The 25,632-nt window shown below is 39.1% G+C and overlaps 2 protein-coding genes across 5 annotated transcripts; one reads left to right on the forward strand and one right to left on the reverse strand.

The window, feature by feature from the left end:
• Positions 1–1,450: 1,450 nt before the first annotated feature.
• Positions 1,451–17,079, reverse strand: LOC122665349 (PHD finger protein EHD3). 3 transcript variants are annotated; one of them, XM_043861474.1, is made up of 7 exons: positions 16,955–17,079; positions 16,400–16,776; positions 12,316–12,576; positions 11,849–12,205; positions 3,221–3,310; positions 2,954–2,998; positions 1,451–2,792 (listed from the first exon to the last, which is right to left on the reverse strand). In XM_043861474.1, the coding sequence occupies exons 2-7, from the start codon at positions 16,658–16,660 to the stop codon at positions 1,884–1,886; spliced, it is 1,923 nt and encodes a 640-aa protein (XP_043717409.1). In that variant the 5' UTR covers positions 16,661–16,776; positions 16,955–17,079; the 3' UTR covers positions 1,451–1,883. The 3 variants fall into 3 exon arrangements, with proteins under 3 accessions (XP_043717409.1, XP_043717419.1, XP_043717426.1); XM_043861484.1 differs by having other exon boundaries at positions 11,849–12,202; positions 12,418–12,576; positions 16,955–17,078; XM_043861491.1 differs by lacking the exon at positions 12,316–12,576 and having other exon boundaries at positions 11,849–12,202; positions 16,955–17,075.
• LOC122665367 (BTB/POZ domain-containing protein At4g08455) lies at positions 8,672–24,537 on the forward strand. Of its 2 annotated transcripts, XM_043861501.1 has the most exons (5): positions 8,672–8,689; positions 19,008–19,012; positions 21,668–22,005; positions 23,790–24,312; positions 24,353–24,537. In XM_043861501.1, exons 3-4 carry the CDS (start codon positions 21,703–21,705, stop codon positions 24,255–24,257), a joined length of 771 nt encoding a protein of 256 aa, XP_043717436.1. In that variant the 5' UTR covers positions 8,672–8,689; positions 19,008–19,012; positions 21,668–21,702; the 3' UTR covers positions 24,258–24,312; positions 24,353–24,537. The 2 variants fall into 2 exon arrangements, with proteins under 2 accessions (XP_043717436.1, XP_043717444.1); XM_043861509.1 differs by lacking the exons at positions 8,672–8,689; positions 19,008–19,012 and having other exon boundaries at positions 21,634–22,005; positions 23,790–24,302; positions 24,343–24,537.
• The last annotated feature ends 1,095 nt before the right edge of the window (positions 24,538–25,632 follow it).

Consider the following 25,632-nt stretch of genomic DNA (forward strand, 5'->3'; position numbering starts at 1 on the left):
TCAATTCATGTTAGTATCAATATTGGTATCGACAAAATCATATCGGTATCAGCTGAGACTAATACCAATATTTAAATCCATATTTATTGGTAGCCCCGATTGAACTCACATTGCAGTTTGTCAAGTACCTCCTTTACAGTTAGTTTAGTATGTCAGGTTTTTGTTTTTTGTTTTTGGGGGTAGAAAGTTTATCAGGATATTGGTTTTACAGGAAGAGTCAAGACTCAAATTTTCCTTTTAATTTCATCGGTCGGTAGGAAGAGTCAAAGACCATTTCATGGATTCCGCCGACAAATCAAGGTCAAGAGAAAGATTCTATTTTGACGCTTCTGATTTTTAAGGTATGTAGTTTGTCTTGCTTTGCCCCAAAGTTCAGAGTTTACCCCCTTATATATTTTTTTTGGGAAAAAGATCTATGTTCGGGAGTGTGGTCTACACTAGCACTCCAATGAGTCTATCTCTCTCCTTCTCATGTGAAAAGACACCTTTACCCCCTTGTTTTAAGGAAGAGAGATATAGACACATGGGAGTGCTAGCGTAGGCCACACTCCCGGACAGAAAACTGCTTCCCTTTTTTTTTGATGAAATCCAGAAAATAAAAACACTAAACACAAAACAAGTTCAACTATAAAGCAGAATCATATAATATAGAATTCAACCACTCATGTAGAGCATTAAGAGCCAATGAAAAACTGGATGGGAGAAATTTGGGGTACAAGTAAACCCCAATGTCTACTTGCTCACATAAAAGGTTTCAGCCAAAAACGGGTTTTCCAACTAGTTAAGAAAATGTGATTACCAAAATATCCCCAATGATCAAAATTGTCACATCACCATTCCATATTCCATGTAACACAACTAAGCTTGCAAACCAGTTAAGTTCTATGATCTAGAAAGACCCAGAAGCAACCTTTCACCAATTTTTACTTCAAAACAAACAACAGAAGATTTCCTTATCCATCCATACATGGAAACAAATGGCCCCAAAATGAACATTTTGTTATTGACTCAGAAAAAGGGAAGTCAACATATTGAGGGCAAAGCGATCAAACTTGGACACCAAACCCAGAAAATTAAAATCTAAAAATAAAAATAAAGTCAGAAATATAATATGATGTTCCAGTTGCCGACGACGGGGAGGCACTAAATATATCCATCTTCAATCAGACAATAATAGCCAGGTTCTCCGCCACCGAAGTTCAGCTGGTGAAGTGTTCTCCCTCTAAACTTTAAGCAGAGGCAGTGAGAGAGACCTGCTGAGCTGCTGTTTCTCATCCTGGAGAGTATTTTCTCCATCACTGCTGCTACTCAAGACCCCGAAGTGAACTGATAATTATCTAACCTACTGTCAAGATCTGGTATTTACAGATCTTCAGGTTTAACCATTGATAAAACCATAGCATAATATCATAACTTCATAATGAAAATGTTCACAAAAATCAATAAAACATTAGAGAAATTAAACGACCAACTGAGATCAACAAGATTTCATCTCAAAAACATCTTTGAATTTTGATTACAAAGTAACAAGTTATTTTGAAAACAAATTCTTAATTTTACAACAATTCACCAGCCAGCCTTCTACTTACATCTGTTAGAAAGCTGTACTTACCATTGCACTCAGGCAAGTAATAGAAATTTTCACGGCTCTAGTCCCCCACCAACCCCCTCTTAATGAGAATAGCTCTTGTCCCTTCTCTCCAACAAGAATGATTGTCAACTATAATTATGCTCAAGCAGCAGCCCATCACATCAAACTATGAGCTACACAACAGCCAGATAAAGATGTTGATACACAACCACCTTCACCATCTTGAATAATAGAACAAGCTCTACTTTCTTTCACTTTTCCTTTTTCTTCCTTCTAGGAAACTCTGGTCTACCTATCTGTTCTTCCTGGTAGCAGCTAACTTCTCCTCACATTTCAGCTTCTCAGCAGCATTTAACAGCATATCCACTGATCCAACTGCTTCATTCGATTCACCTACTTGCTTCCTCTGCTGTTTCTCCTCATATGCCCTCTTTGCGTTGTTTATCGCTTTGAACCCAGCACCACATTGGCTGCAAAACCATTTTCCCCTTGGAATTGAAGTACGAGGTGGTTCCATACAATAAATGTGGTAAGCAAGATCACAGCCATCACAGAGTACAATTTTGTCATCATCCTTATCAGTGAGACAAGCTCTACAAAGACAAGAAGGGCAGTACCAACGGGGCCCATAGGATTTTAACTGCTCAGTTGTCAAGCATCTGAGATGGTAGTATTTGTTAGGGCAGTGGGGATGTCCACATACTCGTAACCTCCGGCTATCCTCTTCCCCAATTTCACACAATTTGCAATAGCGCAGTCTTCTGTTTCCATTGCATGACTCAAGCCCATCTTCAGCTTTCATACTACAATCTGAACTCTCTTCCAAATCACTCAGCATGTCTTCTTCCATTGGAAGTGTCTCCCCACTTCCATTGGTTTGGGTCCTGGCATCATTGAGCCTCTCACATACAGCACAATTCTCATGTGGAGATTCAATCCCACTCGCAGTGCAGTTGGCACAATACCAGCTTCTTGATGGGATCTCTTCAAGAGCAGGCTCAATGCAAGAGAAATGGTACACCTCCTCACATGAATCACAGACGAGGCGATTTTTCCCATCTGCTTTGACACCACACTGCCTGCAATTATTTATCTTTTCTGATCCACGTACCTCTGTTTGTTTCGGCTTAGTTTCATGGTCAGATTCTGGGACAGAAAATCGTTTTCCAGCATTTTGTTTAGCACCAACATGATTGATCTCCTGTAAGAGAGAGTATAGCCTAATTAAAATGAAGTGGAAGGCTCATAGAAGTGTGAAATTTCAAATGAGCATCAAATTTTTGAATTTACAGTGCAATTAAATGTAGACAAGGAAGACAACCTGACCAATTAATTCTACCCATACAGTTGAGTAATATATACCTCATTTTTCCCTTCTTCGCAATTGACATGTATCGAGCCTCCAACCTGAATAGACAAGTAAATAATGTTGGATGAGCCATCAGCATAACAAGTAGAACATAAATGAAGAAGATGATCAATCTAGAAGCAAAGCAAATGCCTCTTAGAGAACTAAGGTCCCAAAATGTAGCAGCATTTGCCATGATGACATATTGACAGTACAGCATCATTCAATATTCCATAGAGCTATAGAGAGATCAGCATCGTCAAAAAAACAATTCTTCTTACCAGTGCACTGTAGGAGTTCTGTGATATATCTGAAAGACCCTTTGAAAGAAAAACCATTTCGCTACCAATCTTCTGGATCTTACGCCATATCTGGGAAACAATCAAACATGAGCTACTTATGCCAGAGAAATTGAACTTGAGAAGCTTTCCTAGAAAAAAAATCTCCTGAATGTTAGAATAGGGAATATTATGTATGCAAATCAAAATGTGGTCTCCACCATGACCCAGGGTTTGAAAAAGCTTAACTGTCTAAACAAAATCAGGAACTCAATCCAAAATAATATTAAGCACATAAGTTCCATTGCAGAATATAAAAAGGGGATACAGTTTCGGCTCTCTCAGCCAGGCTCTCACCAGGACAAGAATTCTTGCACAAGCAATCTCAATTCAGCTCTCTCAGCTAGGCTCTCACCAGCCCTTCATCCTCTCACCAAGACAAGAATTCTTGCACAAAAACAATCTCAATTCAACTTCATTAAATCATGAGGAGGCTTCTTAAAGCCTTTACATATAAATAGGCTGCTATATCTTTGCTCCTCAAGTTACAAAAATTAGAAACTCTAACTTTGACAATGTACTAAAATTAGACACTATGACATAGAAACTAGGATTAATAAAATTAGAAACAAAATAAAGATATTCAAGCCTTCTAGAAGTGCAGCAGCCGGCCTCCTCTCCTTGTGGACCCACTGAAGATTCCTTGTCAAGCGAAACAGCCATGGAGTCCCCACTTCATAAGTAACCATCGGCCAACAGTCTACTTGAAGAATGATAATCAGGAAAAGACTATTCTGCCCCCCCCCCCCCAACGATATTGGGTTTGAGAAACCCAATGGGCCATAGGGCCAACCAGCCTTTTGTTCCTAAATGTGGGTTTATTGCTAACCAGCTATAAGCAGCGGCAATGCAATTCTTCAGAGAGTGAGTTTCTGATCATAGTGCGTCCCCCCCCCCCTTTAGTTGTAAGTGATTTCCAGTAGTCGGTTTTAGGTTGGGATGCGAATAGTAGCATAATTGCTTAGTCACCTTCCTCTTACGTATTACTATCTAGGGGCTTTGAAGCTGGTGTCTTTACTGAAAAAAGACATAAAAAGCAGCCCCCCCCCTGTACAGCCATATTCCAAAGAGCACGACTAACCCATAGAAGTAATAAGTAGGCAATGATCTTTTTAAGATGTTTGAGAACCTTACCGAACAACTTTCCCATCAAATCCGCTTTTTCCAATCGAAAAGTCATTTCTGGTTCCTATTCTATCTCTTCTTCTCTTACTATTGATTATAAAATTCTTCCCAATTTTTTAGGGGAAACCCTGCTTCCCGCTCTCTCTTCCCCATTACTGTAAACAATGGGTGGAATGGTGCGGCGCTGTAGGAACCGATCAGATTCGAACCGATGAATAGAAGTTTTTGGCAACTAATGCTCTTTGCCACTTGGCAACAGTCCTTTTTCTTATTTATGAAATTACTTGAAGTTCAAATTCGAAAGTAAAATTAGAAACTAAATAAATATCTTCAAGTCTTCTAGAAGTCCAGCAGCCGGCCTCCTCTCTTTGTGGAAACCCCGCTTCCCGCTCTCTCTTCCCCATCATCGTAAACGATGGGTGGAATGGTGCGGCGATGTAGGAACCGGTCAGATTCAAACCGACGAATAGAAGTTTTTGGCAACTAATACTCTTTGCCACTTGGCTACCGTCCTTTCTCTTATTTATGAAATTACTTGAAGTTTGAATTCGAATGTGAAATTAGAAACTAAATATATATCTTCAAGTCTTCTAGAAGTGCAGCAGCCGGCCTCCTCTCTTTATGAACCCCACTGAAGATTCCTTGTCAAGTGAAACAGCCAGAGGGTCCCCACTTCAAAAGTAACCATTGGCCAGCAGTCTACTTGAAGAATGATAATAAGGAAAAGACTATTCTGCCCCCCCCCCAACGATATTGGGTTTGAGAGACCCAACCAACTCCCAGCCCAAGGCTGGTTGGCCCTATGGCCCATTGGGTTGGTTCACCAATTGATGAAGTGAACCAGCCCTCTTCTTGTGCTTGCGGCTAGCATATTGCTTGCCAAAGATTTTGTCTTCTACAACACAATATGGTCTTTATTTATTGACCTAAAAAAGGCTTATGACATAGTTCCCCAATCCCTATAGAGCTAATCTGTCATATACTAGAGAAGAGAAGGGTGCCAAGTAAATATATGGACATAATTAAAAATATGTATGATGGTGTGGTAACTAGCATAAGAACTGTTTGTGGGGGGGGGAGGGGGAGGGGGCCCAATTACTATTGGGCTACGCCAAGGATCAGCCTTAAGCCCTTATTTGATTGTGCTTATCATGGATGATATAACCAAGGATATACAAGATGAGGTTCCTTGGTGTATGTTTTTTGCTGATGATATTGTGTTGGTGGATGAGACAAAAGCAGGTATTAACGCCAAATTGGAGTTATGGAGAACAACCATGGAATCAAAAAGGTCTTAAGATAAGTAGAACAAAGACTGAGTATACGGTGTGTAACTTTAGACACACTATAACGATTAAGGAGGTGGTCACTATTGTTGAGAGGGAGATTCCTCAAAGTGATTATTTTAGATATCTGGGCTCTATCGTAAATAAAGACGGCAATATAAAGGATGATGTTGCCCAAAGAATTAAAATAGGATGGATGAAGTGGAGAGGTGCGTCCGGACTGTTGTGTCATGTGTGATCGGTGTATTTCTTAATACTTAAAAGGAAAATTTTATAGGACTGCCATACAACCGGCTACGATTTATGGTGCAGAATGTTGGGTAGTTAAGAAGCGCCATATAGAGAAACTAAGTGTAGCGGAGATGAGGATGTTGAGATGGATGTGTGGCAAACCTAGGAAGGATAAAGTAAGGAATGATCATATTAGAGCTGAGTTGGAAGTAGCTCCAATACATGATAAGCTACGAGAGAGTAGTTTGAGAAGGCATGGCCATATTTAACGAAGACCTTGGGATGCTCCAGTTCAGAAAAGTGATTTGATTCAGATTGAAGGAGCTAAAACTGCAAGGTGCAGGCCTAAAATAACTCTAAGTGAAGTTGTCAGGAAAGATATGCACAGCTTAGGTCTCGTATCTTGTATGACTTCGAATAGAGCTGATTGGAGAGCAAGAATCCATGTAGCCGACCCCATTTAGTTGGGATAAGGCTATGTGTTGTTGTTGAGTGGAAAGAGTAGTACATAAAGATTTTTTTTTAAATGATATTGTAGATGAATAGTTCAAAATCTCGTTTCAGTAGGCCATTTCGATCAGACCAAAATGAGCAAAATATCGAAATTTCCCGAATAATGTATTTTTCCGTGAGTTCCACTTGCCCATTTTGGGAGCCAAATGACCGAAATTTCAAAGAAACAGTGCATTTTTTGTGACCAAAATGAACGAGATTTAAATCAAAACAAGCGAAATTTCAATGAAACAATGCTGATTCTGGATTTCGCCTACTGTTTCGCCTAGAACATGTAGAAATTCGCGAAAAATTCGACTAACTTTTGGCAAGTATTTGAACTATGTGTAGATGTCAAAAGAATTGGTCATAGGAAATATCCATCAAACTTGTGTTAGGACAAGATGTAATCGATATAATTAGTGCTTACACACCCCCAATAGGATTGGATGAAAACACAGAAGAAGTTTTGGGAACATATGGATAGGTAAGTTCAAAGAATTAGTCAAGGAGAAAAGATTATTATGGGGGGTGATCTAAATGGACATGTTGGAGGCGACAATAGAGATTATGAAAGAATTCATGGAGAATATGGTTTTGGAAATAGGAATGAAGGAACTTCACTTTTAGAATTTGCTGTCGCTTATGATTAAACAAAATAATAAACACATGCTTTGGAAAAAAAAAAAAAAAAACAAGAGCATAAAGTGGGCAAAATAGTAGCCAAAAAGATTTGTTTCCAACCAAAAGGACCGATAGTATTATGTAAAGAATGTAAGGTTATATCAGGGGAGAGCTTAACCACGCAACATAGTCTAATGGCCACAGATATGAGCTATAAAACGATGAATCGCACAAAATGTGGTGCTAGGTTGAATGTTAAACTATCCAAGTGTTAGACTAATGTAGTTCTAGGTTGAATGTAATCCAACTAGATGCCAAAACCAGGATCTGTTCTTCAAAAGGAGATTTGGCTAGGGTTAAACCAATGGAAAAGGTCAAGTTTAAGGTCAGTGTTTAGTGGGGTTTAGGGTTTGATGTTAGGGTTAATGTTAGATGATGGGAGTTTTACAGTGAAGGTTACGTTAACAAATAGCAAGCCTAAGACTGCTGGACAGAATCGACAGCAAGTTATGGAGTCTAGGGCTAGGATTTTGAAAGATGGAAAATTGCAAATTTAGGGTTAATGACTGGGAAGAATTACACCAGCCTTGGATCGAGTTTTCCAGATGGGCAGTAGAGAACTCGGTCCAAGTATGGGGCCAGTTCTCACGGTTGGAATTGGCTGTGAGGGAGTAGGTGGTCTAGAAGAGGAGAAGAAGAAGGTTAGGGTTTTGATTCAGGTTCACACTTGTATATTGAAGAACATCTTGAACAAAAACTTTGTCGATGTAGAACAGTCCTTGAAACAATGCTTGAACCAAAACTTGAATGTAACAGCAATGGAGAAAACAAGGTAACCAATTTGAACCACCCGGGCTTCCCAACACAAGGTGTCAATCGGATCAAACACAAGATAATTCTTCTTGAAGAAGACAAGTTGCAGCAGCAGCTTTGAAGATAGATTTTTCAAATTGTGAGGTAAGAAGTCCCCCACGAATTTCCTTTATTTAAAGGGCCAATGGGCCTATCTCCTATTCAGCCTAGGAGTGAAATAACCCCTGGCCGATCCTATTACGTAACACATCCTCCCACAAAATCGTGGAGAGGAGTGGATGACTTAAAAGCCATGTGATCACTTAGATCACTTAAAAGTGTCAAATGACCACTAAACAAACAAACAAACAAAAAAAAAACCAAAAAACTAATTATTTACTTAAATTGAACCACTGGTTCAAACCGGTTCAATTTATAACACAAAAATAGAACTAAGTGTAAAAATCTACTAACTACTAACAACAACTTGGACTGCTTGGACCTCTTCTTCTTTCGAACATAAGTCTTCAGATCTGCGTCATAAACAAACTCAAACAATGAGGCTAATGGGAATTCTGTAATTAACCAGATATTTAAAGGCCTACTTAGCAAGATAAAGGAGGAAAGGATAGAGGAATTAGAAATTAAAGAGGGATAATCTAGGCATTAATAAAGAAATAAGGACAAAGCCATATTGAAGGTATTTTGGGAGAAGGGGGGAATATGGTGACTATTAATATGTTGTCACCAATTCATCTTCAACCTTCCACGATAAGAGTTGAGAACAAGAAACCAGCAGAGATGGAGTCTTACGAATGAAGAATCTCTCTCATACGAAGTCCATTCAGGCTGAAATTCCAGGGTAAAGATCCCAACTCCTATTCCTCTGAAATCCAACACATAACAGGATCGAATATCAAAGACTCCAGCAAAGAAAATTTCTGCAACTCTAGTCTAATGATAAATCTTCAACCAGATTTGGCTTCCAAACAATAACTCCCAACTACAGTAAGGTTTCGACTAAGGGATTTATAGGTGGAATATCCAAGGGGAAAGGACTGAATTAAGAAAGTTTTAAGAACAGAACAGGCATGAGGAAGACCAATGGTCAACGCTGTGGGACTATGAATCTGGTCCGGCAGAACAAGGAAAGGCAAAGGGGAAGAAATAAAAGATAAAAGAATAAAGAAAGAAGTAGCAACAGAAATAAGAAGGGAAGAAGGGAGAACTCACCTGGGAAGATGGGAGGAAGATTAGATTGAACCAGGTAGAACAATAAAGAGAGGAGATGGAAGAGCACACACCACTCACGCTCCTTTGAGAAATCTCAAACTCAAATTTTCATACAACCTCTATGTATTATTGTATAGGCAATCCATGATGGGGTGAATTGGGTAATATGGAATCTTAGTCTAATTTCAAAATCCTTTTTTAAACAATCTCAAATATCCAATAAATCGTTAGTAAACAAAAACGCAGTGTAGTCTAAAGAAGGAGATAGAAAGAAATAGAGAGTGCACACACCAACATTATAGTGGTTCAGCACGGCCTCAATACCGTCCTACGTCCACTCTTCAAGCCCATGGCTTGGAATCCAGTAAACCACTCTCCTTATCAAGGTAGGAGAAACACCCTCACACAATATCACCCCGTGATCAACCAATAATAGTTTTCAAACCTTCACAATGATCACTCAGTGATCAACCAATAATAGTTTTACAAGATCTATCAACCTTCACAATGATCACTCAGTGATCAACTAATAATAGTTTTTCAACATCTATCAACCTTCACAATGATCACCCAGTGATCAACCACACTCGCCTTGCCAGGTAGGAGAAACACCTCACAATGATCACCACCGTGATAAAACCAAAATCACTAAAAAGTGATAAACAAATGGCTCATAGGTTAAAATACAAGTTACCTTTTTTACAGACAGATAAACAGGTTGTAGCTCAATCAATCTGATCCCCTTTGTTCAGCAGCTTATGTTCATATTTTCATATGACTTTCCCTTTGAAACTCAATATCTCTTGACCAATTGCTCATATGCATTTCCAGTTTAAGCTCACATTGACTGTGGGATCTTCATGTTTTAGCCTAGAAGAGTTTTGCCACAATTTTATCAAATGTCTTACTTTTTTTTGAAAGTTCAGCGATCTCCTATTTATGGAGAATTCCAACAGTCAAAAAAATTAACTGCCATGTATTATAACGGACTAATCTTTCAAACTTCGGTCGACTGCTGAACAGAGTCGGTCAGCAACTATCATGTAGACTGAATTTGAACACCTCTCGTACTCTATCGGTTGATGGTCCCGGTAGGCTGCCATATCGTCCGTTTCCATAATTGTGTTCTCGGTAACCAACGGTCCCTGTTCCGGTCAACTATTCTCCAAATCTGTTCCATTCAAACGCGGTTCGAATCTGATAGCGAGTGGGGCCAAGTGGGCAACAAGACCAAGGCTTTCTACTCGCGGTGATTGATGATAGAAAGTGACTTTGTAACCTTGACTCCACCTTCGTGGAACGGGAGTGGCCCTAGTGGGAAGGGATGGACGAGCTCGCTCCAACAGATCAGGAGTGGGGAACTTTTTGAACTATATTTAGATCTTCCTTCCTACTGACCAAAAGGGAATACTCTTACAACCGATTGGCTGCACAATCGACTGCCAGCGCCATTTTGGGCCTTTAACCAACATAAGCACATCACTTGGACAAATCTTCCAGTTGATTCATAAACCATGCAACATTGCCAAGTGAACCAACATAAGGTCCAATTAGGTTACTAGAGGGCTAAGTCAAGATTCATGATGAGGGTCAACCATTAGGTCCATTAGGAGTTATAAGGGGAAGTGGATAGAAATCTCGAAATTTCGCCGAAATGAGTCAAAATTTCACTGAAATGAGTAGAAATGACCGAAATCTGGTATGCCAATAGAGTCTACCCCTGTTTCAATTCGAGGCTTCTCAAAACCTAGATATTTTGCAAGATTCAAGTCATGCCAGCACCTCATACCCCACTGGCTCAGGGTTACAGGTTACCTAGTGAACAACCATAGAAATTCAACTTGATTAAATTAAGAAGATGGGATAACCATGCTTTCACCACTTCAATAGCCATTGATCTAGAATGGAGAAGATTCTCCAAACCTCTAGAGACTCCATGAAAGATATCCAATGCAAATGCCCAATAAGCCAACCAGATCCCCATACCCTCTTAAAAATTGGGAGTGGTTCCTATATGAATCTCAGAAGAACCTATGATTTCACTTGCTCCATAATCTCCAAACACATTCAAACAATGTGCATCTCCATAAAAATCTGGACCTATAACTCGAGCCTAGTGGATGTGATGCCAATACAAAATCAATAATATCAAGAAGAAATTCCCCACAAGATCAAAGAGGTTAAGAAAGTTATTCAGAAACCTTCTAGCACATATGCAATGAATGAAAAGAACGGAGCACTACTCCACCTTCCCCTCTCCACATTAAGTGTAGCTTGGGAAGGATTGACCAATTTCTTCTTCTAACCTGAAGTGTGTCACTGCACAGACTCACGGGTCTTTAGTTTGTAAATTAACCTGCCACAGAAGGGGCTGATGTTTTAGAGGACCAGACACCTCCCAAATTGTTTTGAATGGAAAAAATTGGGGATGGGGTGACCTTTTAGGTTCAGGTCAAGGTAGTTTAATGTGGCCTGTAAAGAAGGATAAAGAATTAAATTATCATGACATTCTTTTGTTGAAAGAAAAGCAGCCATTAGGTTTTAATGACATTAAAAGTAGTCAGTGCACAAGAAGATACAAGGTATGCCTTACACAAATGGAGTTTCTTTGTCATATCAACAAACAGGGATAGAAAGAACATCACTGTAGATGCCCATATATTCAATGATGCTTGAAGACAGTATTTATAAATACTTAAGGCTATCAAATATCAACTAAAATATTTTCAACTACAGAATGTAAACGATTAAGTGGATATCCTAAAAGGAAATGCAACACAAACATTACCTGTTGAAGGTCTGTCGAGAAGAGGACAGGAGACTGTTCATAAGCCCCATCTTTTATCCTAGAGTTCATGACACTAAAATCTAGAAATCTTTCAACCTTGATGCCTTCAAAACTTTCACATAGTAACTTACACAGCAAATCAAACTTCTCCGAAACCATAACATTGTGGAGAGCACGCTGGCATAAGTCAGTGACACGATGAACATCTGCTTGGTTGTTTGCCTCGTTTTGGGATCCATTTGAAGTAGCATTCTCATGCTCCTTCCAAACACTCTGAGATCTGTCTGGAACTTTGGAGTCCTTGTGTAACTGTGAATTGATCTTAAGGCTATTTTCATGGCAGTGACCAGGTTCCTGTAAAGAACGAATGAACTAATGAATGAACCCAATAACTCAAGGAACCTAAGAGAGCAAAAATAAATACTAGTTAATTTAAATAAACAGAAGTCATTAGCATATATACTTCAGCCCCCTGCAATTTTAGGGTAGGCACAATTCATCTTAGACATAATACAGGAACTGGACATGACTGCTTCCTGGATGCAGCTCTGAATACCACCTTCACTCACACTCAATGACCGTAAGATGAGTTCGAGTACAATCCCCCTCCAGTGCCCAGTTGGGCAATCATCTGAACCATCTAGAAGAACAGGGATGTCTACTCTATAACAACCATCTAGCTCATAGGAATTCCTGTGTAGAATTATGTCCTTTGACTTCCTTACAGACTGCAGGGAACCAAATTAAAAAAAAAAAAAAAAAAAAGAATTGCTTAAAAGAAAAGCACGGTCCAACTAATTACCATCAGAATATATATTTAATGGTTCACATGAAAAGAGATGCAAGAACAGCTACTCAGTACTACAAAAATATTAAAAATGAAAACCACAGCTAATAGAATAAAAGGGCGTACCCAGTGCACGAGGCTCCCGCCACTGCGGGGTCTGGGGAGGGTCATAATGTATGCAGCCTTATCCCTGCGTACATTATTTTCTTCATTTTTCCCCTGGATTACAAAGAAAATTTCATCCTTTAAAATTCAATTCTTGCACAAGATGTAGAACTAGGCCACCAAAATATTTAGTACTTGTGGGTTTATTTTGGGCTCCAAGGAATGGATCCCTAATGACATAGAATAGCTGCCAAGCATCATTGACATCAAACACAAACCAACTAATCAAATACCCAGGATCTCCCTCAACCACAACGTCAATGAATATCTAATCTACAACCAAAAGATGAAGCCTAAGGCTATACTCCAAGTGAGTCTCCCAACGCCAGTTGGACCTACGAATACCGACAAGATAGAACCCAAAAGCCCTAAACTACTACTGAAGCATTCCCACTGGCAGAATGCACAAGTTACCTAGAGAAAAACCCATCAAGATTCAATTTGATAGAGTTTCGCAAGGAGTAACCAAGGGGCAAGCGGGGAACACAACTAGCAAAGGAAACTTGCCAGACCAGGCCGAGCAAGGCCTATCGCAAGATGTAAGGGCACTGTGCTGGCCCAGTCCAGACCTCAGGACTATTAAGCTTCCATGAGTAATAGATATACTAGTATTTATTTGTTTCAAAATTTAAAATGTAGATTACTCCCAGCTTAGCTGATTATCTAGTTGCATGTTAAGTGATAGGTTTGTAGTTCAACAAATGCTAAAAGAAAAAGTTAATTTTCTTCTTAAAATGACATGAATAAATACACTACAATATATTATATACACCATTAAATTGCTATAAAATGGCATAGCTGTTTACGTATATGTATACACTCCTTTTTATTTAAGAAATATAGTTATACAAATATGAATCTACATATCATACAGATTCATCAATGCCTGACCCAGCTTGAATACATAAAGCACAGGCCCAGGCCTAATTTCACCAAACTCAGGCCTGGCCCAGCCAAACCTGCCACAGAAACCCCAGGCCCAGGCCAGCCCATATTCTTTTAACACATTCACTGAGGCATGTACCTATTCGAGCCTTACTGGTTGGACAACTCCATTCAAGTGAACAAAGTATAAGCTCCATAGTTCAAGTGTTCAACAATTCAGCCTTATCAGCCGCACAGGTCAGACATGTAAAGTAAAGCCTGCTTGCAATTTTGCACATTGGGCTTTGTTACTTTGAATATTGGTTATGCTCGATAGAACTTGGAATTTGCTATTTTCCACAATGCCATGTCTTTGTTGCTCATTGCTAATAAATGTGAACAACTAGGTATGTCTTTGTTGCTCATTGCACATTGGATTTTAGACCCTCTCCAACACCATGGTCGCTTTGCCAAAACTTACTTCCCCAGTATGACTTACTTGGCTTTGTTTTTGATGAATATGCTTACATTATATCTTATGCTTTATTTATTATATGTTGGTTTTCTTATATTAGGCCAATACTAGCATAATTATAATTATATCATATTGCATTGATATGGCTTCTATGTTGCATATAATTCGACATATATCTTCTCTAAGGCTCAAAGATATATCGGAAAACAATATGCTGAATTACCCAAGGAAATTATAAAGTTTCAATTGCACAAGAAAAGGTCACAGTTTCAAAAAGTCGAATACCCCAAAAAGGAATTCAATTTGCTTTATTAAGATTGAAGTTTGAGTGCAAAATAGCTTTTTCTATAATACAAAAACAACCAAACCAATTTGCAACTTGAATAAGCTCTCAAAATATTTGTGGTAAAATGACCTTTCCAAAGATGGAAGAAACCGAGGGTATCAGTTTCTCCTTGTATCCTCATCTTTGAAATTGAAAGGTTTTATGGCTCAAAAGCTGCATGCCAGCAGCGCTAGTCATCATTATAATAGAAAGTAAGTTCTGTAAGGCCACAACAATGTACATTGTTAAACCATCATTTTTTTCAATGCATGGTTCAAAATTTCACCAAAAATTACCAATTCTGGTTTCTCAAGGAATTGAAACAAAATGACTATCGAAATTTCTAAGAAAAACTTACAGAAATTTCACCAAAATATTTCAGTTTCGATAGAGGTCAAAATATGGAGGCGAAATCTGAAATTTCGAACCTTGCTTCAATGACATTAAACAATATATAAAACAGACCATAAATTTCTTTTTTGAATCCAGTGAATTTAAGAATCAGCCAAGAAATCTAGTACAGTATGTCTCATTGTCAAGGAATTCTTGCGAATGCAGAAAATTCTCATTTGACCTAGTTGTGAAGTAATCAATCCCAAGATAATATTAATAGATAACAGCCAAATAGATTACAATGTCTACAATAACAGATGGAACCCATAGACACCTGGCCTTTGTCTCCAATAATATATGCTTACCTTTCTTTAATTAGTTCAATTTTTAGACAATTAACCACAAAAGTACAAACTCCACACGTACTTCCCTTAACACAAAAACTAAAAGTCAAAACAGAGTTTGCCTATAATTGTAAATAATGCTGAAATATAAATACAGGAAATCAAAGAAAATGAAAGAGAGGCCTTAGAAAACAATGAGCAAAATATTTTCATTTAAACTGTGCATCTAACACGAGCAAAGCATGATTCACATCAGTGTCACGCAAGTACGACAAGGATAACTACTGAGTAGCATGTTGTACTTGAAAATGAAGAGTTGGACACTGATAAAATCCCTATTTCAATAAGTCCAAGTAATATAATCGCCCGCCGATCACTTATCTCAATGATGGGAGAAAATAATACTGAGCTGCTCCAAAGCTCTTCCAGAGGAAAAACTTCTAACTTAATTAAGACCAGAAAGAATTTGAGATATAATACTCTATAGCTGCCCAAATGCTTTTTTCCTATCAAAGTCAAGTTCGTACATAAATTCCATGTTTCCTCTTTATTGCTGGTCAGCAATAAGACACTTATACAACTTTTCTAGGCATACTTAAAACATTTACTTCCAGAGCCATCCCATCAAATACCAAGTGCCAGTAACACAGCACAAAATAACATTAACCAACACACCAATTAACAATTATACCATTTAGATTTCTAAAACCATCAAAAAGATGACCCCAAATAAGTGCCTCCTCCTCTTCTTCAGGAAACAAGCTATGTTGAGGAATGATCTTCACAGTAGGGTGACCACAAGGGAGCCACGTTACCAGCCGGCAACCTTCATCCCTGCCTTCTTAAAAAAAGTGGTCTGTGTCTATTGTCTTATCCTTTACAAAATGTTATGTATCTGGCAATCAAGTAAACCCAAAGTAGCCACGCATTTTCTAACTTGCCTTTGCGAGACCGAGAGTTCTAGAGAAAGAATTAGGACCAGTTCCAAAATTAAAGTTCCTTCTTCATTTTTTTTCCCCCCTTTTTTCCTTTCTTTATTTTCCTAGTTCACAGATTTTCTTGCGTTTAATACAGGATATAGTTCCCATATAATGTGAAGAAAATCAAGGCTGAGAAAGTAGACAAATAACAGCACCGCAATCAAGCTGCATACGAAAATTGCAAGAACAGAAACTAAGAATTATTCATGTCTTGCCACAGGAATTCACATACAAATGACTAATTTGAAAGAAGAGGCAGGACATGGAAAAGAACAAACCTGGTCCGTTTGACTTGGCGTATCAGAAGAAACTCTTTCATTTTCCTGCGGATTAGTACCTGCAGTCAGCCTCAAGTGTTTCCGCCGCTTGTAAGTACGTAAACCATCAGCCAAACACTCCGAGCACTCCCCAAAGCTCCCATCAGTATTCAGCCCTTCAGACCCAAATGTATGTCCATTAAGGGCAGCACCATTCCCACAAGGAACCAACGCAGAGCAGCCTATAGAACCACCATTACTTGTTCTCTCTTCAACCAGCATTTTCCAAGCAGCAAAATCCAAATCTAGAACCCCTTCTGTCCCAAATTAGGGTTTCACAAAGGTACCACCATACTCAATCAAGATTCAACCTCAATAACATCCAAGAATTAATCTTTCTGCATAATATTCATGAATTAAGAGCAAGAGGTCAATAAAAAAGTTTAAAAAATCCAAGTAATAGAGCCGACATAGAAACCTAGCGTCATAGTACGGTATACGTCAGATAAACATGACTAAATCTTCCAAAACAAAACGAAAAAAAAAACAAGTGGAAAAGGAACCGTCGGAGCCTGCCTGGAACACGAATGGAGGAGAAGAGATCAATGAAAACAGATAAACCCAAATATCTAAAAGCTCATCCCTTCGCTCTGCAACTCCTCTTCGGAGAAATTTTTTAAATTTTGAAAACAAAGAGAGAGAAAGAGTTGAAAACTCTATCTTGTTATTGGAAAGGATTTAAGGAAGCGAGTGTAAGCGACAGGCTGCTTGATGCCAGAGCCGGTGGCCACGTAAGTGCTTGTGTGCTGGAGCAACCGGGAGTTGCCCGTCGCCTGTGGTAGGTGACCTTTCAGCTCCAGTAGCATTGCAGTGAGTCAGTGTGCGTGTGAACTGTGAACTCAACAGCTTTAAATGTTTGACCGTCTTACTGACTAATCGATCTATCTTTCTTTCCCTTTTGGCCTTTTAGTTGATAACTCAATCTAAGGCTCTAAGCGACCAACTCTCTGTCTCGCACCCATGGTTTTAGTGCCAGGTATCGGAACGGGTATCGATCAATTCGGAAACTAATACAGCATCAGATTGGTATCAGCACTGATCGGTCATATCGGACAAATTAGCCTCTGACTCTCTATTAAAAATGCCTTTTTTTTATCATTTTACTCCTGGTCTGTACTGCAGTATCAGGATCGATCACTCCACAATACGGATATCACAAACTATGCTTGCACCTCTATTATTGATGGCAGTAGTACTTATCACGGTTTTAGGAATTTGTATAGGATCAGTCATTCTAAATTATATCGATATGGGCAATGACCAATACCTAATTGATATGGATTGATAATATGATTCAATACATGAGGCTCCCGTCACTATGGGGTCTAGAGAGGGATACTCAAATGCGCAAGCGACAAAACCACTTGATCATGATGGAGCAAGCTTTCTGTTGCTCAAGGCCTGGCCCTCTAACACCAATATGTAGAATGAGACTTGCCATAGAGGATGATGAACGTGGTTGATTAGGAAAGGTTTAGAAAGTTTCAATTACACGTGGTACACTTGGTTCACTAGTTTGGTTCATTCAATTTTCCTTGGTTCACTAGTTTGTCATTCAATTTGTCATTAATGTTTTAGAATAGTTATTCGGTCACTGTCAAGGGACCCTTTGCTTGGTCACCTTAACCCATCACATGGGTGCAAATTGCATCTAGTAGCATTCAATATAATACATGAGGTGGGAGGTATTGGGTATTGGGTATTGGGTACTGGGCCTATTGAGCTCCTCTCCAGGAGCCGAACACGCCCAGAGGGCATCTAGTTGTTGGGTTGTCCTATACATATCCTTAGGTGTGCACCGAGATGTGTGTGATACAGCTCAACCTTTGGATACTCCTTGGGCACTGAGCTCCCTAAAGAGGAGCCAGATCCGTACTGAGTTGGCATTATTATAGAAACATACCTTGAGATAATTTTTTCAATTGTTAGGTTAACGAGTATTTGGTTAGACACGTGGGTATGATGTAATCATTTGTGCTTTAAAACATAAATATAAATGGAAAATTGAAAATTTGTATTTGTTCGTATCCATAAAAATAATTTTAAAAAAAAGATTCATGAGAATATCTATGTAATTTCATATATGATATTTCAACATTAACTCTAGTGTGATAATGATTTCAACTCTTTACCTTAGCGTCTTTTTGAATTTTTGTCTTCTTCAATTCTCTGCCAGTTTAATGCAGATAGCAGACACGACTCTACTCTCTAGTCTCCACTTGAGATGTAAATGAATAGTTGAACTTACACTATTAGATGAAGAGGCACAACTACTATAGAAAGTAACCCAAAGAACCAGATTGGCCTTGTGTCGTAATACCATCAAAACATTGTGGGAACTTCTTTGAATGCTGCAAAGTTCATAAAGTTGCATGGGGGTAGTGTGTTCCCCCAACATTTTAGGAAACCTCATCAAATCGGACTTTAATTATCTTTAAATTTTTTTTTTTTGGAAAAAGACGCTAAACTTTATTAATGAAAGTCAATAAAAGATAATCTCCTGCTAGAGGCTTCGTTTATAAGGAAGAGAGGTGGATAAGACCATCAAGTTCTAGACAAAACCAAATTTAGAAGCTCCTAACGCAAGGAAATGATAATGACATATTTGAATCTAAAACTTGACTCATGTGATGGAAGCTAAGAAATTTGTACTAGAGAGATTTTCCAAAAACATTTTTGGAAAATGTTACTAAACTGGGTCAAGTCAATGTTTTGTATTGTAACTTCTCTGAACCTCTGTAGTGCAACATTAAAATTTTTTTGTTACAATTTGTGTTCTATAACTGTTCTAAAAATTACCAAGCAGGATCTTAGTTATGTAGGATTATTTCCCATACAAAGATTAGAGAGACTTCCTATAACAATACTACTCTTACCATTTTTATGAGTGACTTTATACTTCCTATGAGATTATGTTTGTTCTTATCTGCCATGCATTGACCCTCGTATGAAAGACCATTGGATTTCATCAATAGATTCTATTGTGGATTAGTGGCCTTCAGCCCTTAGCTAGTGAGCGCGGATCATGTCCTTGTACAAGTAACGTCCAAGGTCCTCTAGGGCCAGTCACATGGAATCCATTATGGGACTTACAAGAGAAATTGATTCCGTGTGAGTGGCCTTAGAGGGCCTTGGATGGTACTTGTACAAGGGTATGATTCGGTCTCTATCAGCTATCAGGGATGAAAGACCAACCCCAAATGCTACTCGCCAATAGGGAAGGCAAGAGATTTGAGTCGGGTTTCTTTGTGGGCGATATAGGCCACGCTTAGACATTGTGAAGGTGAAATATTGACCGTCCCACCCTCATGAAAGATGAAAATCTCGCCCTTTGAGATGCCAACACGCGTGGCCCGAACACTCCCCATATGAATAAACAAAGAACTCTCTTCATGCTGGACAGCAAAGTAGCACTACAAAGTTGGAGGTTTTTAAAATATTATAAGATTTGTTTTAAAGAGGAGAACTAGGAGGCCAACTGCACGGGTGCTTCGGCCATATGGTTATCACATGCAATTACATAGAAATAAAATCTCACAAGGGAGAATTCGTGCTTGGGGGTTGCTGTGCTATTATTTGGTATGAATTGGGTTTTGATACATTAGAGTAAGGTTACAAGGTTTTGGAAGCTTGTGACCAAGAAGAGAACAATTCTAGATTGCAATGAATCCTAATAGAATTGGTATCACTGATTCACCCCCCCTTAGTGAACAATTGTAATTTTTATCCTTTCTTGTTCACTGTCCAAACAGGATCGTCCTGTTCTGTCCCTCTCATATGGGGTGTGAAATGACGACTTAATCTCCTTCGGGCAGTGTGTTCAAGCAGGGGGTTAGGTCATCATTTTGCGCCCCCATATGAGGGGACAGGACGATCCTATTCGGACAGGGAACAGAAGACGATAACGATTCAATCAATTGGGTATAACAGTACCACTCGATACCTAGATTTTTTTTTTATTTTTTTCAAAAAAAAATTATCCAAATTTGGATCGATATGGCCCAATACCTGACCATTATGGATACATATCGATCACTAGAGACCGTTATGACTTCCAATACTGGGAGGCCGGCTCAAGTTCACATATGAAACCATTCTCATACACCTGCTAGCCATCCAGATGGAATCCACTTGATTGAGGGTTCTTACCACTCTCTGTGACTCTCTATTGGAGGGTGCCATTCGGATTCGGCATGAGTGGGGAGGGGAGGGGAGGGGGAGGGTAGGCTTGTCAGCAGTGCGGTTTTGGTAAGCGGTGCGATTTCGATGCGGTACCAAAAATAGGTACCCAATACCGATCACACGCGCGCCGTTTAGAAGGTCTACTTTTAATACCGCAACGCATGCCGTACGGTGCGGTTTTGACGGTATGAATCACGGTATATAAAGCGGTATAGTCACGATGCGGTTTCGGTATAATATAAAAGCGGTACAAAAGCGGTATGAATTCTATTTTTTATAAAAATGATATAAAAACACTATAAATTCGAATGAAATGGTTTTAAATCCTTTTTTTTAACTGCAGGGTTCTCAATTGTCAAATAGGATATATTTGCTAAAGTTCCCATCACCATCAGTAGAAATGTCTTTCCAGTTTCAACTCTTGAGTGCATCTACAGGAGCTCTCAATGCCCAGATAGGCTACAATGCTACATCAACGCATTCTGTTGGTATTTCGAAACATTATGAACAGATTTCTTCTGAGGCCAAGTCGTTAAGAAATTAGGGATTTGGTTTAGGGTCTTGGGGTTGAAATTGGTTTTACAAAAATACCCCCAAAAATGGTATGGTTTAGAGGTATGAATTCGGTATAGCATTGCGATAGCGGTACATACTGATGGTATTATACCAATACGAAACCGATACATACGATACCGTGATCAAAACTCCGTTTGCCTATACCGTACACCGTACGTTTTTGAAACGAGTGCGGTTTGAGTGCGGTTTACAGGCCAGTTCGGTTTTGGTACTGCGGTTTCGGTTCCAAATTGACACCCTTAGGGGGGGGAATCGATAATTTTGAACCACGTTTAGCCTGAGCCCAACTGGACCAGCTCATTTTGGTTCAAAGCTGGCCTGAATTCGACCGAAGTCTCTTTCTCTCTCTCATGTCGTCGTCTTGGAACTGTGTTGGGTGGTTCTCCTGCTGTTGATGCTTTTCGAGCTCCGAGTGAGTGGGTGAGTGAGTGAGTGATAGTTTCAGTTTGCTGAGCCTCGCCTCCAAGGCACCGAACGATGATCGATTGCTAGTGGGTAACCCGTCGATGTCGGAATCTGAAATCGATACCGAAACCGAGACAGATAGGATGCGATGCATCTCATGTCGAGAGGAGTACCTGGCCATCGATGCTGGCACCTGCAAAGAGTGTTACGAGGAAGCCAGCGAGACGGAGGAAGAGCTCAAGCGAGAGATCGAAGACCTCAAAGCCAAGGTTGCTTTTCTCAGTTTCTGGTCTCCCGTCGATAACCACAGCCCCTCCGGTTTCACTGATATAGTTCTCATTGCTTCAGACGATGATTGTGGCCATGGATCCCCTGCTGCTGTCCGGGCCCATAAAGCCGTTCTAGTGAGTACTCCAACACTCTCAACTATGTCGAAGTTAAGTTTTACTGATATATATGTTTTGGATCTTTGTTCATCCTGAATGATTTAATACATACATACATACCCTCATGCAATTAATTTGTTATTCAGCTGCTCTGTGTACTGTTCTTTCTATTCATGGGTTTGATCCCTAGCCCTTTGGCTCACTCGGTGCATCTTAGGATCTTTGAAACCCAACTAATGATTTATAATATTTATACATACCCTCATGCAATTAATTTCGGTAATCATTTCCAGGGAAATTTCTCACATTATGGATACACGGACTCTTCTGAATGAAATTCATCAAGCTGGTCTTCTATATTCTTGGTTTGGGTTTGAAAATTTATGGACATCGATTTCGGCTTTTCAGTCAAATCGCCACATTGGGAGTTTTGAGTTACCTAATTTCTGTTTGAAGTGACCTAATGTACATTGTCTGTATCATCTGTATATAATCAAGGTTTTTCTGAACATTTAAATACCATTGGTTGTTCTTCTAGTTCAATACTCTATACCAATGTCCTAAAACCAGGACGGAGGATAAGAAGATACCTATAGTTTTTCAAGAGACCATCACAGCTCTTTATACAGTACTCTACTCTTGAAATGGGGTAAAGGAATGAAGTACTGGATTTTTTTTTTAAACTTTTAATTGGCAATTGTATGTGGGAATGCCAATGCTGCCCGAAGTAGGAAAATTACTCTGGAGGAAACATGATTTATCCAAATACATTTGGTCAGTGAAGTTGGGCATCAGTCTCAACTGCTGATCAATGGAAGTGAATTTACTTTTTTTATCAGATGGGCACTACTATGTGGTTCAAGAAATCACTTAATACATTCTATAGGATTGGAAAGATGTGGTGGACACTCCTATAATTGGTAATTGCTCCTAAAGTTACTTGTGTTGCCACCAATTCCAAAGGGGAAGTTTGTTGTCAGTGTGTTGAGCAGCACATTATTTGTTGGAATTGTTTGGGAGGGAGAGAGAGAGCGAGAGCAGCTTGTAGAAGAAAAAAGGAGCAAGGGATTTCGTATCGCTGCTGCTGCTGCTGTGTTGTTTGAAAAGAGCTGCGTCTCTATTCTTGGAGTTTCATTGATGTGAATCAAGAGTAAGGAGAGTTGCTGCTGTTACTACCTGATGTTATGAAGTTCTTCTTCTATGGTACTTGATGATGATTTGAATAGGAGAAGAAAGGGAGTTACTGTATTGCTGCTGTCATGGTTTTCACTGCGGTAAATTTAATATTCTTCTTGTGGATGCTGTGATGAGAAATTAAAGAAGGAAGATTTTTTGCTGGTTTACTGTATTTCTACTATTATTGCTGCTGCCGTGGCTCCCTCCTTGAAGTAATATCTATTAGATTTCAGTAACTTGTCTGTATCGGAATCTGATATTTTATACGGAGTTCGGTTGCTCCTGTCAAATGCTTTAGGCATTTTGACCTAATTAGGCAAGTGGTTCCCTTGATAGTATGGCCTTGGACAAACAATAAATATAAAGGGGGAAAGATAACAGTTACTTCGCTTTGCGTATGCTCTCAAAAAATCTCTTAACTTTTTTAAGATCACTCTTAAAAAAGTTTGGTGGCAGAATAACTGCAGTGAATACTCTAAGAGTTCTAGAAACACTAAATGGAATAGTCATTTGACTTGCCAGCTGACCCTTAAAGCTTTCATTAACATCATCTCTAAACTACAACTAGTGTCCTTGTCAGTTATTTTGTTCTGTTCTGGTTTTTTTAATATTTATTTCATATTCAGGTGAGTAGGTCTCCTGTGTTTAAAGCAATGCTGGAGAATGAGATGGAGGAGAGCAGGAGTGGCACAATCAAGATCAGTGATGTGTCCTATGATGTCCTGAGCTCCTTTGTTCATTACTTATACACCGCAGAAGCATCCCTTGATGAGCAAATGGCCTGTGATCTCTTGGTGTTGGCAGAGAAATACCAAGTCAAGCATCTCAAGGCCTTCTGTGAGAAGTTCATGACATCAAAATTGAATTTGTCTAATGCAGTTGTTAGCTTTGCGTTTGCTCACCAGCACAATGCCAGGCACCTGATGGAAGCGGCTCTCTCCTTGATAATAGACAACATGGACAAGGTAACAAAAGGAGAAGAGTATATGGAACTTGTGGAAAAGGATCCCCGTCTCGTGGTAGAAATCTTTGAAGCCTATCTTGCCAAGCAGGCCAACACTGCTGCCACCAAAGATTCTTCCATGCAATGTTAGGCAGGTTACCAAGCAGTCAAAAGTTAGAAGATTCCGAATCCTTTGTTTTTTTTTTTTTTTAAAATTTTTCTTATTCATCTTATATGTCTTTGTTTCTCTAGAATTAGAGTCACATTAACACCTAAATAGATTTATATAATCTGTATCTGTTATTTTTTCCTTCTTTGTGGGTATTAGTTCAAACAGATGGAACATTGTAGTGCCACATCTATATCAGACCCACACAGTTTGGTTTGGACCATGTAATCAATCTTGTTCTATATAAAAATTTCAGTTCAAACTTTGGCATCCCATTACAAGACCCCAGAAGGGAAAAGTTAAGTTCTCTTGCACATAATCTTCCCATAATGAGTAAGGCAGAGGCTTTTGAGCAACAACTCCAGTCACTATTTGAGAATTTTGGGCTCTTCTTGATGAATTTCATTGGATAACTAGTGGGGATCACAGAATTTGAAAACCAGGCAAATGCAGGTAATTATTATTCTCACTCTGCATCAGAAATTTGCTGCTGGCTGGTGTTTCCTTTAATTTGTTGGATAAAGTTGACAGCCATTAATACAGTGAGAGTCAATCAAGAGACCAGTTTCTGATCTAGGTCAGAGAACAAAAAGAACCCAAAAAGAAAAGAAAAAGCATAGCCAACTGCAGCACAATTTGATGAGGTTCCGATTGTAAGTGGCTTGTTTTGCCATGTGGACTGACTACGTATTTAGTCATTCTGACCATTGGATAGATGGAAAATGACTTTGATAAGCTACATGTCTCATTTGAGAGCTTCTCTCAACCATGATCCATCATGTACAAGGCTTTCCTCTTTGTTTTTTCAACAATTCATGTACTTCATCTTGTACTAAACAACAGACGACCTTCTAAGGCACTAAACGAACATTTAGAGAAATCATACTCGTCTTAAAATAGATACATTGTCAAATGAAGACATTGACACTGTGCCCAGTAAATCCCAATAGTCTTAAAACCCCAGTTTGGTTACCAATTCGCCTGTTCAACCAATCATCAAAACCATTAAACTCATTTGAAACTGCATAAATGGAGATCCATGAAATCTTTCAGAACAATGGGAGATCGATCCAAAGCCATTTTGGTGTTCCAGGTCAGTAGTTTGGCCCCTCATCAGTATACATTCCACTGATACAGCCAAACCATTCATTAAGTAGCTATGACATATTTATATAAAAAAAAAAAAGTAGCTATGAAAGATGCCTTCTGTTCGCAAGGAACTTTTGGAGCATCCGGTTGCCACCAGAATGTGTTTCCAAGAGCCCCAAGTCCAACTGGCAGACTCTTTTAATTTTCCTTTTAAATGCATTGATAACCAGGGGGTAGGGGGTCATATTTGTTAGGCACTGCCTTTCTG

Source organism: Telopea speciosissima, chromosome 1, assembly GCF_018873765.1.
Source record: "Telopea speciosissima isolate NSW1024214 ecotype Mountain lineage chromosome 1, Tspe_v1, whole genome shotgun sequence".
Lineage (NCBI taxonomy): Eukaryota > Viridiplantae > Streptophyta > Magnoliopsida > Proteales > Proteaceae > Telopea > Telopea speciosissima.

What these genes read in the sequence shown, in the direction of transcription:
- LOC122665367 (XM_043861501.1), top strand. Translation starts at nt 21,703, where the DNA reads ATGTCGGAATCTGAAATCGATACCGAAACCGAGACAGATAGGATGCGA. An exon ending in GGGCCCATAAAGCCGTTCTA is followed by an intron (nt 22,006 to 23,789) that starts GTGAGTACTCCA and finishes TTTCATATTCAG; the next exon opens with GTGAGTAGGTCTCCTGTGTT.
- LOC122665349 (XM_043861474.1), bottom strand. Translation starts at nt 16,660, where the DNA reads ATGCTGGTTGAAGAGAGAACAAGTAATGGTGGTTCTATAGGCTGCTCT. An exon ending in ACCCTAAAATTGCAGGGGGC is followed by an intron (nt 12,206 to 12,315) that starts TGAAGTATATAT and finishes ATTCGTTCTTTA; the next exon opens with CAGGAACCTGGTCACTGCCA. An exon ending in TCTCGACAGACCTTCAACAG is followed by an intron (nt 3,311 to 11,848) that starts GTAATGTTTGTG and finishes ATTGTTTCCCAG; the next exon opens with ATATGGCGTAAGATCCAGAA.